The sequence below is a fragment of the Ceratocystis lukuohia genome (assembly GCF_044167205.1).
Source record: "Ceratocystis lukuohia strain C4212 chromosome Unknown Supercontig5_pilon, whole genome shotgun sequence".
NCBI classification, from domain to species: domain Eukaryota; kingdom Fungi; phylum Ascomycota; class Sordariomycetes; order Microascales; family Ceratocystidaceae; genus Ceratocystis; species Ceratocystis lukuohia.
This window is the reverse complement of record NW_027263524.1, coordinates 584548-599576: the sequence shown is the minus strand read 5'-3', so window position 1 is coordinate 599576 and position 15029 is coordinate 584548. Positions and strand designations below refer to the sequence as shown.

Sequence of the window (15029 nt, the reverse complement as noted above, 5' to 3'; positions counted from 1 at the left end):
TTTGATCTATCTTGCTACTTCCCTCCTCCATTTTTTTCACCCTTCGTCTGCTCTTTCCCTCAAAACCAAGACGTGTCTCTAAAAGCTTTTCCGCAGGGCCTCCCTTTCCCGCCCGTCTTAGTTCTGCCTTTTTATTCCCTTTTATCTTCTTCTCTTCCGCTTCTTTGGATGCTTCGAACTCTTCGATACTCTCCCTTGGACAAACGTTAATCAAATCCAAACAGCTGCTCCTTCATGACCAAACTATCAAGACTTTGAATATCTGGTCTTTTTTTTTTTTCTTTCTTCTCGACGTCAGCGACATCGATTTCTGTTTCTACCACTTAAGGTAATTACCCAGCTACTCCTATTCACTGGCCGTCCGTGCTCGCCCAGCGCCATAAGTACAAGCGCATTGGCCCCCCCCTGAACGCTTCAGCACACAGAGACTAGACTAGACGATGACATTTATAAACTGACACTCGCCAAATACTCACAGATCTCCATTGTTTAGCTCCAACTTGGACCACATTCTGCCTGTACCTGCTTTGTCGCCTCATCGCAATGGCCCGTAAAGCCTCTACCATCGACCACGATTTGCTCGAAAAAGGCAGCATCGTGGTGTTTGAAGGCCCCTCAGAAGTCGTCTCTACCCAGCTGCGTCTTCTGCCGGCTTCACCTCACATTCTCGTTCTCCCTGGCCTCCAAAACTACCTTCCCGAACATCTAGAGACAAACGTCGACTGCAGAACATATGTCCGCCACATTCACAATGCCGCCGCTGCCCGCCATGACGCAGCCGTCGACTTCATCCGCGCTGGCTCGCCAGATGCTAAGCGTCTCGTCTTTCTCAACGGCGGCACTGCCCGGGCATATGCCATGTGCATTCAGTATATCTCTGACCGAGAGGCCCACGGCAGTATCTCAATAGCAGAGACCCATTTCAGAGGCCTTGTCGGCGGTGGAGCCGCTGCAATTACCTCAGACTCGCCAGAGCCCACGCTGGACGATGATTGCTTTGGATCGACGTTTGAAGAGCGCATGGTCAATGTCATGCGCGCCGCCGAGGCCCTCGATGAGAAGACTTCAGATCTGCAGTCAGAACCATACTCGGCCTGCTCTGTCCGTCCCCGGAGCATGAGTCTCCCAGTATATGGCTTCACCGACCGTTTCGGCGATCTTGCCGCCTTTTACATGTTCGGCAGCCCCTTGAACGAGGCGGAAATCGAAGAGGTTGACGACGCTACTCGCGAGCTCTTTTCTCGCGTTACTTCAGTATTTGCGGCTGCTGCCAATGACAGCCCGCCCCGGCACGAGCGTCCCGTATCTCCAACTGAGACTGTGTCTAGTGACCGCAGCTCATGCAGAGATTCGTGCGTCTCTCCAACTACTCCCTATCCCCCACGTCGCAAGCAGCATGTTGACAACAAAATCGTCGAGGCCTGGGCTTCTGACCTCCGTGTTCTGCTGCCTATCCCCGTGAAGCCTCCACAGCGCACCCGCTCCCTGCAGTTTAAACCTGTGAAAAAGACACCTAAGTCGAAGGCCCCCCCAAGCACACCGCCTTCCAAGGGTGAGCTGCTCTCCGCAGCCAGAGTCCCCCATGATGGCCGGCCCATCTCTTGCATTGACATGCCCCACCAAAAAGACGCGCAAAGTCAGGGGCCACAGTCGCTCTCACCGCCCAAATTCCACAAGTGCTTCAAGTCTTCCTTTGGACAAGAAGATAGCTGCTCCTCTTTGATGGACCACCGCGAGGCTCGTCGCGAATCCATGCGTCGTGAGTCGATGCGCAGGGAATCCATCAGACAAGAGGCAGTGCGCAGAGCCTCAGCCGCTGTAGCTGCTGCAGCCGCTACACCAAGCCAACTTCTGCCATTCACTGAAGACATGGTCGTTTTCTTTCGCGACGAGTCGCACGAGAGCCTTTTGGAGCGGGTTGTCAGCAATTTCCAAAACGGAATCTTCCCTTGTGTAGCACCCAGGCCCTCAGACCACCGCCGGCCGTCCGTGCCCAGAGTGGTTATTTCAAGACCGGCCTCTTGTGTCATCTCCCCGCCGCCTATGCCGTATTTGTTAAATGACGGCATTCGCCGTGCTAGCTCGCCGCAAACGCGGATATTCAAAGAGGATTACGACTTTGGTGGCAGTCTTAAGAAGACTGTGGATGAAGAGGAAGAAGTGACTGGCACTGCTCTTCCTATCAGTGACGAGCATCTTTTGTCTTCATTCCCTCCCACCCCAGCTCATACTCCTCCTATCGGGCCACAGCCTGAAAACCTTAGCAGCCGCTTCCATGTGCTGCCTATTTCACACATCACCACCGCCGTTGGCGTGCAAAACTCGCTGCGCGCTATCCTAGACAAGCAGTTCCCGCGCAGCGAAGTTGGCTACCAGCAATTCTGTCCCATGCTCCCCGAACTCAATGGCCTTTGGAAGCCGGTGTTTAGAGAATCCATCAGCTCCAATGGCCACCGGGAACGGCGCAAGGTCGACTTCATCCTGGCCCTGGGCGCGCAAAATGGCGTTGACAAGTCATTCTCTGGCAGTGTCTCCCGCAAGCTAGAGCAGCTTGGTACTAAGCCTACGGGCGAGTCTCGCAGCGGCAGACTGGATCTTCGCTACCTGATTGTAAACGCCATGCAGGCATTCACGTCACAGCGCTTGATGTACCAGACCGAGGACAACCCGTTCACCAACCCCTACCTGCTGGCCTCTTTGGTTATCCCCCATCTTGAGACCTTCCTGGCCGCGCATACCCACATCCGTTATCTATTGCTAGACTACCCTCCGGACCATCTTTCTACCATCTTGTCCATCCAGAAGCTGATTGGCTCCGACATTATGAAGGTTGCCCAGATTTTTGATGCTAATGGCACTGAAAAGGCTCCCTTCAACCCTCTGCCCTGCCGTCCTCCTTCTCCCACAGCTACCTCGGCCTACTCGTCTTTCACGCCGTCTAGCGACCAGCCTACGCTTAGCCGTGCTAATTTGCTTCTGTCCTCCACTGCTACGCCTTCTGAGACGGATAGCTTCCTGCATGCTGTGTCATCAGTCCTCATTAGCATATCTGACTTTTACGACAACACAGCGGCCGTTGCTGCGGCGGCGGCTGCTGCTGCCGCTGCCGCTGTTGCCGCCGAAGATGAGATGTTCTGCCCCCCTCTGTCACCTGCTGGCCGCACGCCCATAAAGGGCCCATTTTCTCCCTTTCCTCGTCGTGGGTCTGCGCAGTCGACGCATTATCTCCCACCAACTCCCATCTCCAGCGCACGTGGTGGCGGCTTTAAGCTCTCGCGGCCACCCAAGGGCCGTGGCTTCATGTCGCGCAACATATCGCCTGCGTCTTCTAAGATTGCCGACTTGATGCCTGATGTCGTCGTCACTGACCCGGCCGTGGAGATCAACGTGTCCGACTGGGACGATTTTGACCTGGAGGATGACGACGTAGAACTGGAGGCCGACGAGCGACGCTTTGTGCCGTTGTTTATGCGCAGGCGGCCGTCGCGGCTCATGGGGAATAACAAGGCCTTGCGGTTCCTGGGACTTGCGTAAGATTTGAGGCTGTTTGCCACTCTCCCTTCCTGTGTTTTTTTTTTCTTTTCTTTTCTCTTCCGAGATGTTGGTCTCCTTCCCTTCGTCTCTTCTTGCTACGTCTTGCCAACACCCCCGGTTTCTAGTTCAAGATCCCTATGATGTTTAGAGTGGATTTCGTAGTACCGGCCGTCGTTCCTTTGTGTTCTTTTTTTGTCTCTTCGTTTCTGCTTTTCTTTTGTTACTTATGGATATACCAGGACCCTTTTGTTGTCTTTCTGTCTTTTCCCTTTGTCTCCCTTTTTCTTCTTTCTGTTTATTTCCCCAAGTCCAAGCTTGGAGCCCGTGTCGCTCTGTTTCTTTTCTTTCCTGTTCTTTTCTTATTCCTTCTATCTAGTTGCTCAAGTCCGCCTTTAGGGCATGCGTTCCTCTTCTTTCCTCCTCATTCTTTTGTTTCCTTACGTCAAAACAACGATAGGTTAACGTTTGACTCGCGTAATTCTTCTATCTCGGGAGGAAATACATCTTCTTTGAAAATCAAAGATTTATTAAACTTGTCAAGACCATCAATTAATTAGCAAATGTGCATGTCCGTATTGCCAAGGTGACGTTTTTCTTATTCTGGAAAGCAAGACAGTAGTGTCCATATAAGCATAAGTTGACCTGGCTTCTGGGTTCGCGTGATATGTGTTCTATTGCATCGTGCTTCTTCCCCTTGTGGCCCGCCCAATTTGTACTCTTCCACTATATCGTGCATGTCTCATCTTTGTTCGGCTCTCGTTAGTCTACTTGCCCTCCTTCTCTTTGTCGATCTCCCCATTCTCATCACATTGTTCTAGTACTGCCGCCCCTGCCTGTCTCGTAGCCTGCTTGTTTCACAGGTGTAGCCAGGCTTCTAAGACAGCCCCTTCTGTTCTCCCGTTCTTGGCGTTTTGTTCAGGAAACAGTTTGAGAGACCAGGGATATGCGCCCTGTCATTCAATCAAGTCAGTTATTTGCTTATCTGTATTCATGTCCCCCCCCCCCCCGTCCTTCTGACCCTCTATCTTCTTGATCTAATTACAGGCTACGCAAAACCCATTACATCCAGACACCTGCAGACGCCCATACACGCCACATCCTTGGGTTTCATGGCCCAAAGCACGCCCAGAAGACCATAGTAGGGCTAATACGAAGAAAGAGAGTTACGAAACGGAACGGACCAAGGAGAACACCAGGAAAAAGGAAGAAGAAAACACACACAGGACGTTAACTAGGAAGAAAACAAAAGAAGAGAAGAGAAAATACAGAAAGAACGGAGAGACAGGACATAATAAGAAAGAAAGCAAAGGGTGTGATAGTGGTAGTAGAGAAAGAAGAAAAGGGACCTCGTCAGACGCATAAGAGAACCGGAATTTAGGAAACGAAAACAACAAGAGAGGCAGAGGGACATTGAAGATAGAGGAACACAGAAAAAAAAGGGCAAAGAAAACAAGAACAACCTAATCTGTCAACGACTGGCTAGCTAGCTAGCTCAGCAGCAAGGACCGCTGGACGAGGTGTTCACGCCGTGACCGGGGCCGACTTGCACGCTAGGCTTGGTGTTGCTGGCAGTCGACGCGCCCATCCGCTCCTTGATCTTCAGAGCCATGGTCATAAAGGCCTGTTCGACGTTGGAGGCGTCCTTAGCTGAGGTTTCAAGGAAGGGAATGCCGAGGCTGTCAGCGAACTCCTTGGCGACCTCGTACTTGACGACCTTCTTTTCCGTCATATCGCTCTTGTTGCCGACAAGCAGCTTGTTGACACCTTCTGTAGCGTAGCGGTCGATTTCCTGCAGCCATTGCTTGACGTTGTTGAACGAGTCCTCGTCGGTCACGTCGTAGACGACACAGATGCCGTGGGCGCCACGGTAGTACGATGAAGTGATGGTCCGGAAGCGTTCCTGGCCAGCAGTATCCCACTGTGAGTGAAGAGATTGTTAGGATGGGTAGGTAGGTAGAGACGGATAACGAATAGCAGAGATGTAGAGAGACTTACGATCTGGAGCTTGACGGTCTTGCCGTCCTGCTCTACAGTGCGGATTTTCTACGGAGGAACAGGCGGAACTTGGAGTTAGCGTACGGCAATATGAATGAGAGGAAGAGGGAATAAGAGGTTGTCATCATAGCAGCCACATACGAAGTCAACACCAATGGTGGAAATGTACGACTCGGTGTAGGTATCATCAGCAAAACGCAGCAGCAGACAAGACTTGCCAACACCGGAGTCACCGATGAGCAGGAGCTTGAAGAGGTAGTCGTATCTGGCAGAGATGAGGCGTCAGGGTTAGCATGTGGATAGTGGAGGGGCAAGGGAAACAGAGGGGGGGGGGAGGAAGAGAGGGGAGATGGGCGTTTAATGGCTGTAGACTGTGGGAGGATCCCAAGACATGTAGGAGGCACATGTGCATTTATCGGCAACGAGATGTGGACATGACGCCAGCGCGGCGAGTGGCCAGTGAAGTAGACAAGGCAACAAGGGACACTGAAAATGCCTTTAGCGGCGGGGAGGGTGCTCTAATAGGAGACACAGACAGGTTAGCTTGGCTCTGAAACAGCATAAAAGAGTAAAAGCCCACGAGGCTTAATAGAGCCAGCATCGCACAGCAACAGGCGGATGGCTGGGGAGATGGGCCAAGGACCGAGGCAGCAGAAAAACCGGCAAGATAATTTAAAGACGATAGGGGAAGGTAGCAGAATAAACCCAGCCAGTAGGAGGGGTGGTACAGAGATTGATCACGAGGCTGGCTAGCTGGCTTGAAGCATCACAGATGGAGAAACCGGACTAAAAGGTAAAAGGAGAAGACAACGGAGGCGGGCAACTCACTACTCGGGATTCATTTTGGTTAAGCTTGGATAGAAAACAACACGACGAAAATGAGGCTCAAGAAAAGAAGAGAATAAAATAAAATAAAAAAAGGGCGGTAGGACAATAAAAAGGGTGACGATTTAGGAGTGACTAAGTAAATTCGGCGGCGGCTGTGATGGGCGGCGATGGGGGGGGAGAAACAGATAAGAAAAGGCGATTTGGCTTATGTAAGCGGAGACGAAGACGAGGCAGCAAAAGTTGAGCGAGATGAAGAAGAAAGTCGAGGTTGTTACGAAGAAGGCGAAAGATCACAAAGTTGGAATTTGCTAAGAGGGAGGAAAATGGTGGAAAAGGCGGCAAGACTTTCGGTGGGTTGCTTTGGCTTTCAACTCTAAATTGTCCTGATACAAGGCAAAAGCCAAACAAATTCCCCCCCAATATGATGCCAGCAAGTTCGTTCGTTGCCTAGGGATCAGAAGCTTCCTCGGCTAAATATCGGCTGACCATGCATTGCATCACGTGGCTTAAATGACGACGAGGGCAGCAGCTGGCAAGACGGTACCTGACAGCTGATGTCTACTTTGACCTCCAAAGCTAGCTTCCCTTCACTTATCAAAGCCCGAGCTTAGTCCATCTCGTCCAGCACAGGTCACTCAGCCATAGAGTTGTATTTGCCTTACACTTTGCTGTCTAAACTCATAGCTGTGCTTTACCAACTCCATCTCCCTCCCCACCTGCTACTCAAATGGCTTCGAGAAAGCGTGGAAACAGTGTGGCTTCGCCCACCCCTACCCCCAGGCAAAAGACTACCACGAGCAAGACGACACAGCCTAGTAAGCCCAGGCCAGAACATCTCAGCGACCCGTTTCTGGACAGCTTCCTAGACCCGTCGTTTGATCCGGTTGACTATCTAAACAGTGTGCTGCCCTCGCTGCGGATTAGTTCAATCAGGACCATGCATGCCACGTCTACTTCGTCTGCGTCTGCATCTACACCTGCCTCTACGTCTGCCTCTTCGTCTACGAAGCCGTCCATGTCACTGGCGGAAATCTGCAATGAGACTCAAGACTTAGCTACCAAGCTCAACATGCACAGCACGCGGTTAACAGCTGCTCTGACACAAATGACTGACGATATCTTGCGTGGCAGCGGTCGTCTGGCCTACGAAGTTGAGCTGATGCGTGGAGAGGTACTGGGTCTCTCTGAAGCATTAGATGAGACGCTGCAAGATGACATCAAGAAGTTTGTACCAGAAGGCATCGACAGCACGACCGTAGTTCCGCCACGACCAACAGCCACGCTAGACGCAGCTGCCCCCCCGCCCTCAGCCATGGCCACGGAGTCAAAAGACACAACGAAGGATGTAAATCCCGAGAGTAGCAGCGACTTCTTGAAGCTGAGCCCAAACGACCCGGAGTGCATTCATCAGCTACAGAGACTTACCGTCGTACGCGAGCGTCTAGAAAGCGTGATTCGGACGTTTGGCGAGGCGATGGAGTTTGTTTTCCCGCCGTCGGAATTATCTATTACATCCTCGTTTCTCTCCGTCTCGGCGCCAGAACCCGGCTCAGACGATCAAAGCTTGGAAGAGAAGGGCCAGCAGGTGCTGCAGAAGCTGCGTCAGGAAATCGCAGACCTGCTTGATGACAAAGACGACCCAATTACAGGCGTCGAGAATGCCACGTCGCGCATCGAGAAGCTCAAGGACCTCAACATCATATGGCAGGGCACAGTGGAAGAAAAAGGCAGGACAAAGTTTATTGAGAGCTTGGTTCTGATGGTGACTGAGAGACACGAGCAGCTACTCAGAGCGTCAGAGGCAAAAGCAGCGGCCGAAAAGGCAGCGAGGACTCCGGGTGGTAAAGCTGCAGCGACGTCCTCGACGCAGGAGTCAGCGCCGGTCTCTGGGTATGCAGGCTTCATGAGCCAATTCCAGAAGATCCGAGAGGCCGTGAAACAGTAAATTCAACAAAGAAAAAAGCAGGGCAAGGCTAGATTAGTAGTAGGTATGCACGGGGAATTGTGCGCTATACAGCAAGTCCAGGTCCGCTACTTTATAAGCAGACAAGCCCACAAAATATAATTGCTACCAGCTCTCCACAAGCAAGTCTTACAGTGATGTGATAGACAAAGCCACAAGCTTTCTTATCGGACCAATGACCAGTCACGATAAGTGGCTCTATGACGCCGTTCTCAGCAAACAGAAAAAGCGGGTCCACAGCGGCACTTTCGATCCGTTTAGATTATTTTTAATTCTTTTTTTTTCTCCCTGAATTTAATCTCATGTTTTATAATTCTTTCAATATTTCCTTTGAAGCCATCGCGACTTTCGTTTGTTAACGGCTGAAGAGTGTTGATCTTTCTCAAGCGGAGCCCGGAAAAGGCCACGAGAGCGGTTTTTATTCTATTTTATCTGTTATTTTATTCGTTGATCAATTTTTCGTCTGAGGCAAAAAAAAAGAAAAAAAAAAAGAGAAGAAAACATCGCCAATCTCGGCCTTGCTCGGTGTTCTTTTTCGTGACCTCTGATTCGTCTCCTTATCGCCACATTTCATCTCACTCCGCCCGCCTTCTCCCCGGCGTTGCTGGCTTTTATTCTCGATCGGAATGTCTACCAACGACATTCCCATGGCCCAGCCACTTTCTGGGGCCCGCCGGCCCGACGCCGCAGCCCAAGCCAAACGCGATCGTAAGCGTAAAGACCTAGCCGACCGACTAGACCAGCTGCAGAAGAAGTTCAGCCAGGATAAGGACCTCAAGTATCGGGATCATCTCCAGCGCGTGCAGGTCGACTCGGCACTAGTCACTAGAATGGATCCGTACTCGGAAAACGCCCTCGAGATTTTGGAGGAAATGCGCGTCGAACATGCCAAGACGCAAACCACCAATCATCCAAATGAGTCGACCCGGACGTTGTTGGAGATGGCCGGTCCGCGGTTTCAAGAGTGGGCACAGTCGATTAGCGATGTGCATGAGTATAGGGACTTCCAGTTGACAAAGCAGCTAGTAGGTTTTTTTTTCATCTTTTTTTTTCTTCATCTATCTTGCTTAGAAATGCGGGCGGGCGGGCCCGTCGGGCTCTCCTCTCCCCATAGCCACCCTCTCTCTGCCTTTTACTTCTAGCCGTCAACTAACTCCTTTCTTCCTTCAACCTCTAGCATGACTACAAAACCCGCATTCAATCCAGCAAAAATACATACAACTACCGTATTGAAACTGCCAAACGTGAGCAACACTGCCTCGCTAAAACCCTCCGCGACCGTCTCATCAATACCCTCAATGCCAAAAAGCACCGTCTTCTTAAGGAGAAGGAGGCTTTTGAGATCGGCGATACCTCGGCTTTAATGCTTCACTCCAACCAATATAGCTTTCTGCGGCCGTCTTCCCCTGGTGGCAATACAAAGCGGACCCGGACTCGCCGAGAACAAGAGGACATTTTGGCCTCGACTAACGGTAGCAGCCACGAAAAGAAGCGGAAGCGTGGTGCCGATGATGACGGCTCGCCAGCGCCGGTCAAACGCGTGCTTGACACTACAGATGCCACCCCTATGTGGCAGTCCGAAAAGCTACGGCTGTCGGCCAAGCATGCTGGCCCCATCTACAGCCTGGAAAAGCTCTTTACTGAGAAAGAGCTAGCAATGACGTACAACACCGCGGCCACGGCGGCCCACAGATACATGCTGCGCCATCGCTTCGGCTCGGGCGAAGGCAACGAAAGCGTCTCAGACAACGATGACGACGATGCGCCGGCCATGGACCGGCAGGTTTCCCATCAAACACGCAGCACGCGGGGTGCTAACCCCAACTTTTCGGAGGACCGCTACATTGGCTGGGAGGCCATTTCCTCCTTCGAGATCCCCGCTAATCTTGATCTGGCCCACGGCACGGAAATGCCTAAGATGCCACCACAGCAGCCGGCCCAGTATCTCAAGGCCAACCTGCGGTCAGTCGACAGCAACTTCCCGTCCAGCCTGGGCTCCGAAGACATCAACTCAGACCTGCAAGTCATGAAGCTATACAAGACCTTTGACAAACACCACCAGCAGGGTGCGTCGCTGTTGCAGACCGGTGGCCTGCGCAAGCTGCTCGAAGTTGCCGCCCAGCCCAGCGTACAGGAGACGTATGTGGCCTTTGCCGCACGCCCTCGCAACTCCAACTATGAGGCCTTGCGTCGCGAGCTAGGCATCACTGACAATGAGTCAGCTGTGCGCGGCTCGCCGTCTAAGAACACGGCCAGCAGCAATGGCAACGGCAATAGCAATGGCAGTGGCTCTGGTAGTGGCGGTGCGGCGGCCAAGGATGCAATTTCCGGTGCTCGCCGGCTTAAGGAGTCGTTGAGTGTCAAGGGAAGTGTGTCGATGAGTCGTCAGAGCAGTGCAAACGGCGTGGGCATGAGTCGGCAGGGAAGCTCAAGAGGAAAGGGCCGCAAAAACTAAGGGCTGTCAGGGTTTGAAGGTTCATCCATGACTTTGTATGTCCGCTTCTAAAGTCTCCCGATTGCCCTTCTCTCTCCCATATCTCTGCCGTTTTTTTTTTTTCCTTTCAAATCCCTGGCCCGTCTCGATCCATCCACTTTAACGGATTTGACCGGCTGGCTCGCTAGTGCTAATGTCCCTGTTCTCTCGATACCCGGTCTTTGTGGGGGAGGCGTTTTGCGGCTGTCTTTATTTATGCTTTTATGTGTCCCTACTTTCCTTTTCGCCCCTAGGGCTCTCCTAATAGCTGTCATGTAGCAGTTCGGCAGAGCGAGCCTGTTCTTCTCAATTGTTTTTTTTTTCCTTTTTTTCTTTTTGGTTGGTCTCCTTGTTTGGCATCATTGTTTTGCAGTTTTCTTGGTTTCAGCGGAGCTTTATATTCATTATTCATGTGACCCATTGCGGCGCCCACCCCTTCGTGACTGTAACTATTTCCCATGCAAAATGCCTGAACCCTAGTCATCGTTTCTACCATTAGGGCCCGAATACCAAAGCCCTGACCTCAATGCTCTCCCGAGGCCGTGCGTCCGCCGCTGTTTCTGGATGTTCAAAAGCCGTGTGTGGCGTACGTCCACCCTTGACCTGTGATCCATCCTTCAATGCCTCGCTATCGAAGCACTCGATCAAGATTCTCTCTTCTAGCGTCACGCCACTGAGATACCACCACTCTTGGGCCGGGTTAAACTTAACCGCCGCCGTCTCGCCCGCATAGCCATTCTCATACTGGTGCCGCACGGGCAAAATATCCGCATCACTAACCGATGACGATGTCGCAAACGCCAGTGGGTGTGACTCAACAGCCGCGCCAATTGGCCGCCACACGTTTATAATGCGGTAGCGGCCGCGCAGCAGCTCGTCGGCATCCTCCGGCAGGTGGCGCCGCACGCGCTTCTGTACACTAGACAGTGTCTGGTCAATGTGCACCATAGCCACGGGCCCACGGGGCGCACCGGGGACGGCACGTCGGATGGTGTGGTCAAATATGTGGATCCTGTTGGCGCCGGGGATGCTAGCTAGCAGAAGGGCCTCGACTTCTGGGTAGTACACGGTGCGGATGGCTGCATCGGTCTCGTCCTGGTCATGGGCGCCAGCGGCAATGGCGGCCGTAGCAGAAGTCAAGACGCTTTCTGGCGCGGTTTCCAGCCCTCCCGCACCAATCCCATCAGGCCGTACCAGCTGGAACCCCTCGATGTCCAAGGCCGGCGCCGGATGGCCACGCAGGTCTCTGATCAGCACGCGCTGCGGATCTTCGCCGAAGTTGGTCTTGTGACCGTTGGCAGAGACATGATTTACTGGCGGGCTGCCATCAGAGGGGGCACGGTAAAAGTTAAGAGTGGCATGGACATCGCCACGGGGTATCTGGGAGGCGGAGCTAGTAGGAGCGGGGGTGGGTACAGTGGAAATTGCAGCCATTGTGAGGCATATACAATACGGGTATATATAATATGGACAGATGAAATCCGACTATATACGCAATGAACTTTATAAGTGCTGTGCGAGATGATTCTGGCCTAACGGGGGTAAATAGTCAGTCACTGTCTGGTGGTGGGCCTTGGAACGAACGTAACCATCTTATATACAAGTCTGCCTCAATATGCGGTGCCACTCGATTTATAATATCTTTGTGAAAATTCCCCCCATCTCACCAACATGATAACGAATGGAGAGTGTGCAACGCAGACTCCTGTATGACTACATATATGGGCTTGTGGCGTCATATTAGCGCTGACTGTCCACCAATTACAAATCAGGGCTCGTATGTCCGTCTGGCGACATTGTGATGGCAATTGCAAATGCAAATACAAGGATGTCATATTTTTAGGGTTAGTAGGGGTTGGATTTAGGGCGATAGCCGCATGAAGAAGAGGAGAGATAACTCCGGCCTTTGCTTGCATCCGTCAACTGGGGGGATTTCTAATATCCGGGCAATAAGTTGAGGCGCTCACGGAGTAAAGGGCTAGCGTGCTGTATCAAGGTTATTCATTATCCGTATCTCCATGGCCGGAATATCCATAGGGTGCGGAGCAGAGTGCTGGCTGGCTCCCTCGATACTCCCTCCAATCTTGCTCTTGGGCGACCATGAGGGCTTTGCCATTCGATGCGTTGTTTGCCCGAGCATCTACGTGTTCCTTGATTGACGCCCTGCTACATGTGGATAGAAAAGTTTAAGCAACTCTTGCTGGCGCGTGCTGGCGCGTGCCGGGGCGTTCGGAAATCGCTAGTTATGGCAGTTTCAGCCCCCAAAACCCTCTAGGTACGATCGCAGCCGTGCTTTCTATAGCTAGGGTCTTGGAAAGTTTCTGCTTACCTGTTAGGCTGGAGACGGTACTAAATTAGCATTTGGGTGCCAGAAGGATGGAGCCACAGAAAGAGACGACAGAAAATATAGGGCTAGCAAGCAGTGCTAACTAACTCTAAGGATAAGCAAACACTGAGAGAATCGTATGGATACGATGGAGGGTATTTTCTATCAGTACGACGGGATACCGTAATAGGCGTATTAGCAGCCATTGCTTTAGAGCAACCAATTTCCCCAAGCTAACAGCAGCAATGCTGTATTTCCAAGCAAGAAACCCTCCGAAAAGGGGAAGGGGAAATAAATTTGGCCGCTTTCCGCCCTTGGAATGAAGCGCCAAACCCGTCTTCTTATTATTGCATGTAAATTATTCTTGATGTTGAGTTTCACGGCGTTAAGACAGCCTTTTTGAAAGGAACAAGTAATTCAGGGAAAAACGGGCTAAGCTTCCACAGAGCAGCAGGACCAAGTGACTAGGGCAGAGAGCGGCCAGTGTCTGAGGGAGGGGGGAGAGAGGTCAGTGGGACGATGGGTTTTCCAGGGGAGGAGCTTGTTAGCTCAAGCTTTCTAGAGAAATAGGGCCTAGATGAAGTATACAAAGCAACCCACCAAACAAGAACACAGGGTAGCATTTTCCTCCCAAGACTGCCCAGCGCGGCACACCACCCGTGAGTTTCCTCTCTGGGCCTCAATAAGCAGTGAAGAAGTAATGCAGAGAGCGAGAGAGAGGCCAGTGGAAAAGCGGAGTTGGCGCCGGGAGTCGGCGTAGTTGTGCAGGTCTGTCGACATCGAAGGACTATTTATGGAAACCCGGATGAAGAAAAAAGGTAAAACAGAGTTCCAAGCTTCGCGAGCCTGTTGACGGTTGATGTCGCTTTTCGGGATGTGGTTGTGTTTGGAGCCACCAAATTTAAACACAGATTATGTCTAGTCGCAAGTTTAGGGATTCGGGATGTGGGATATAGGAAGGGTGGAGGGTTGTTGGATATGGACTTGAGAGAAAAAAGAAAGAACTAAGCAAGGCTTAACGCGCAATAGCCGAAAAAAGAAGGCTGTTTACTCAATATGGAAAGACCCCGAGTCTGGCTCTTTCCCTCTTTCTCGCAGGTCTATCCACATTCGAGGAAGGAGGTGGGCGTTATGTAGACGACAGCCGCGAAGCTGACACTACTATCGCTTGCTATCGCTCAGTTTGTGAGCTGAGGGCAAAGCGTGTGTTAAGGACAAGAGGCCTGGGAGACTCGAGACTCTTTCTTCTCCTTCTCCGTCCCTTGAGAAACTTGGGGGCTGTTGTCAATGCCAACTTCCGGGTGTCTCTATCATCCTTAAACTTAAGCCTCTTATTTGCATCTCAGGACTAGCCAAGCGACATAAGAACTTGTTGTCTGTTCCTTTTACGCCGCTTGTTAGAAAAGGGCAGTGGGAGGAGAGGGGCCGTGCAGAACGATAGGGAGAAAAAAAAAAAGGAAGAAAAAAAAGACAAGATTAACCCCAGAGCTTAGGATTTCTTCTTTTATCCTTCCTTTCGTCCCTCTTGAATCTGAGCGCACCCTTTTCCTTCTTTCTCGTCCTTCTACACTTTTTATCCGCTTTTTGACACGCACTCTCTCTACCCACGAGTTTTGTTTGGCCTTGGTGCGACTTCTAGGAAACTAGATCGATCTTATATGGTCGTGCTTCGGCTCTTTATTTCCTTCGTTCGTGCCTTCGTTCGTGCTTCCACTTGTTACATCACCTCTATATTTCTTTGTTCCTTTTCTTTTTTCTTTTTTTTCTTTTTTTTTTCTTTTCCTTGCTTCTTGCTTCTTTCTCCTTTCTCCTTGCACAGTCCGCGCTTTCGGTCTTAAACAAAGTCTTTTCGCCCCCAAACAAGAGGAAAATAAAGTCCTTGTAAGACGGCAAGCAAGGCTGTCACTTGT

At 51.5% G+C, this 15029-nt stretch overlaps 4 protein-coding genes across 4 annotated transcripts; 3 read left to right on the top strand and 1 right to left on the bottom strand.

Annotated features, from left to right (window-relative positions):
* Window positions 1-543: 543 nt before the first annotated feature.
* On the top strand, window positions 544-3534 carry HOO65_050164 (uncharacterized protein; the record flags this gene model as incomplete). The annotated part of the gene is made up of 1 exon (XM_071000800.1): window positions 544-3534. One exon carries the CDS (start codon window positions 544-546, stop codon window positions 3532-3534), a length of 2991 nt encoding a protein of 996 aa, XP_070858223.1.
* Window positions 3535-7084: 3550 nt separating this feature from the next.
* HOO65_050163 (uncharacterized protein) lies at window positions 7085-8302 on the top strand (the record flags this gene model as incomplete). The annotated part of the gene is made up of 1 exon (XM_071000799.1): window positions 7085-8302. One exon carries the CDS (start codon window positions 7085-7087, stop codon window positions 8300-8302), a length of 1218 nt encoding a protein of 405 aa, XP_070858222.1.
* Window positions 8303-8946: 644 nt separating this feature from the next.
* Window positions 8947-10775, top strand: HOO65_050162 (Sds3-like protein; the record flags this gene model as incomplete). Its single annotated transcript, XM_071003288.1, has 2 exons — window positions 8947-9345; window positions 9498-10775. The coding sequence occupies 2 exons, from the start codon at window positions 8947-8949 to the stop codon at window positions 10773-10775; spliced, it is 1677 nt and encodes a 558-aa protein (XP_070858221.1).
* A 513-nt stretch (window positions 10776-11288) lies between these two features.
* HOO65_050161 (putative methyltransferase) lies at window positions 11289-12227 on the bottom strand (the record flags this gene model as incomplete). The annotated part of the gene is made up of 1 exon (XM_071000798.1): window positions 11289-12227. The coding sequence occupies one exon, from the start codon at window positions 12225-12227 to the stop codon at window positions 11289-11291; it is 939 nt and encodes a 312-aa protein (XP_070858220.1).
* Window positions 12228-15029: the final 2802 nt, after the last annotated feature.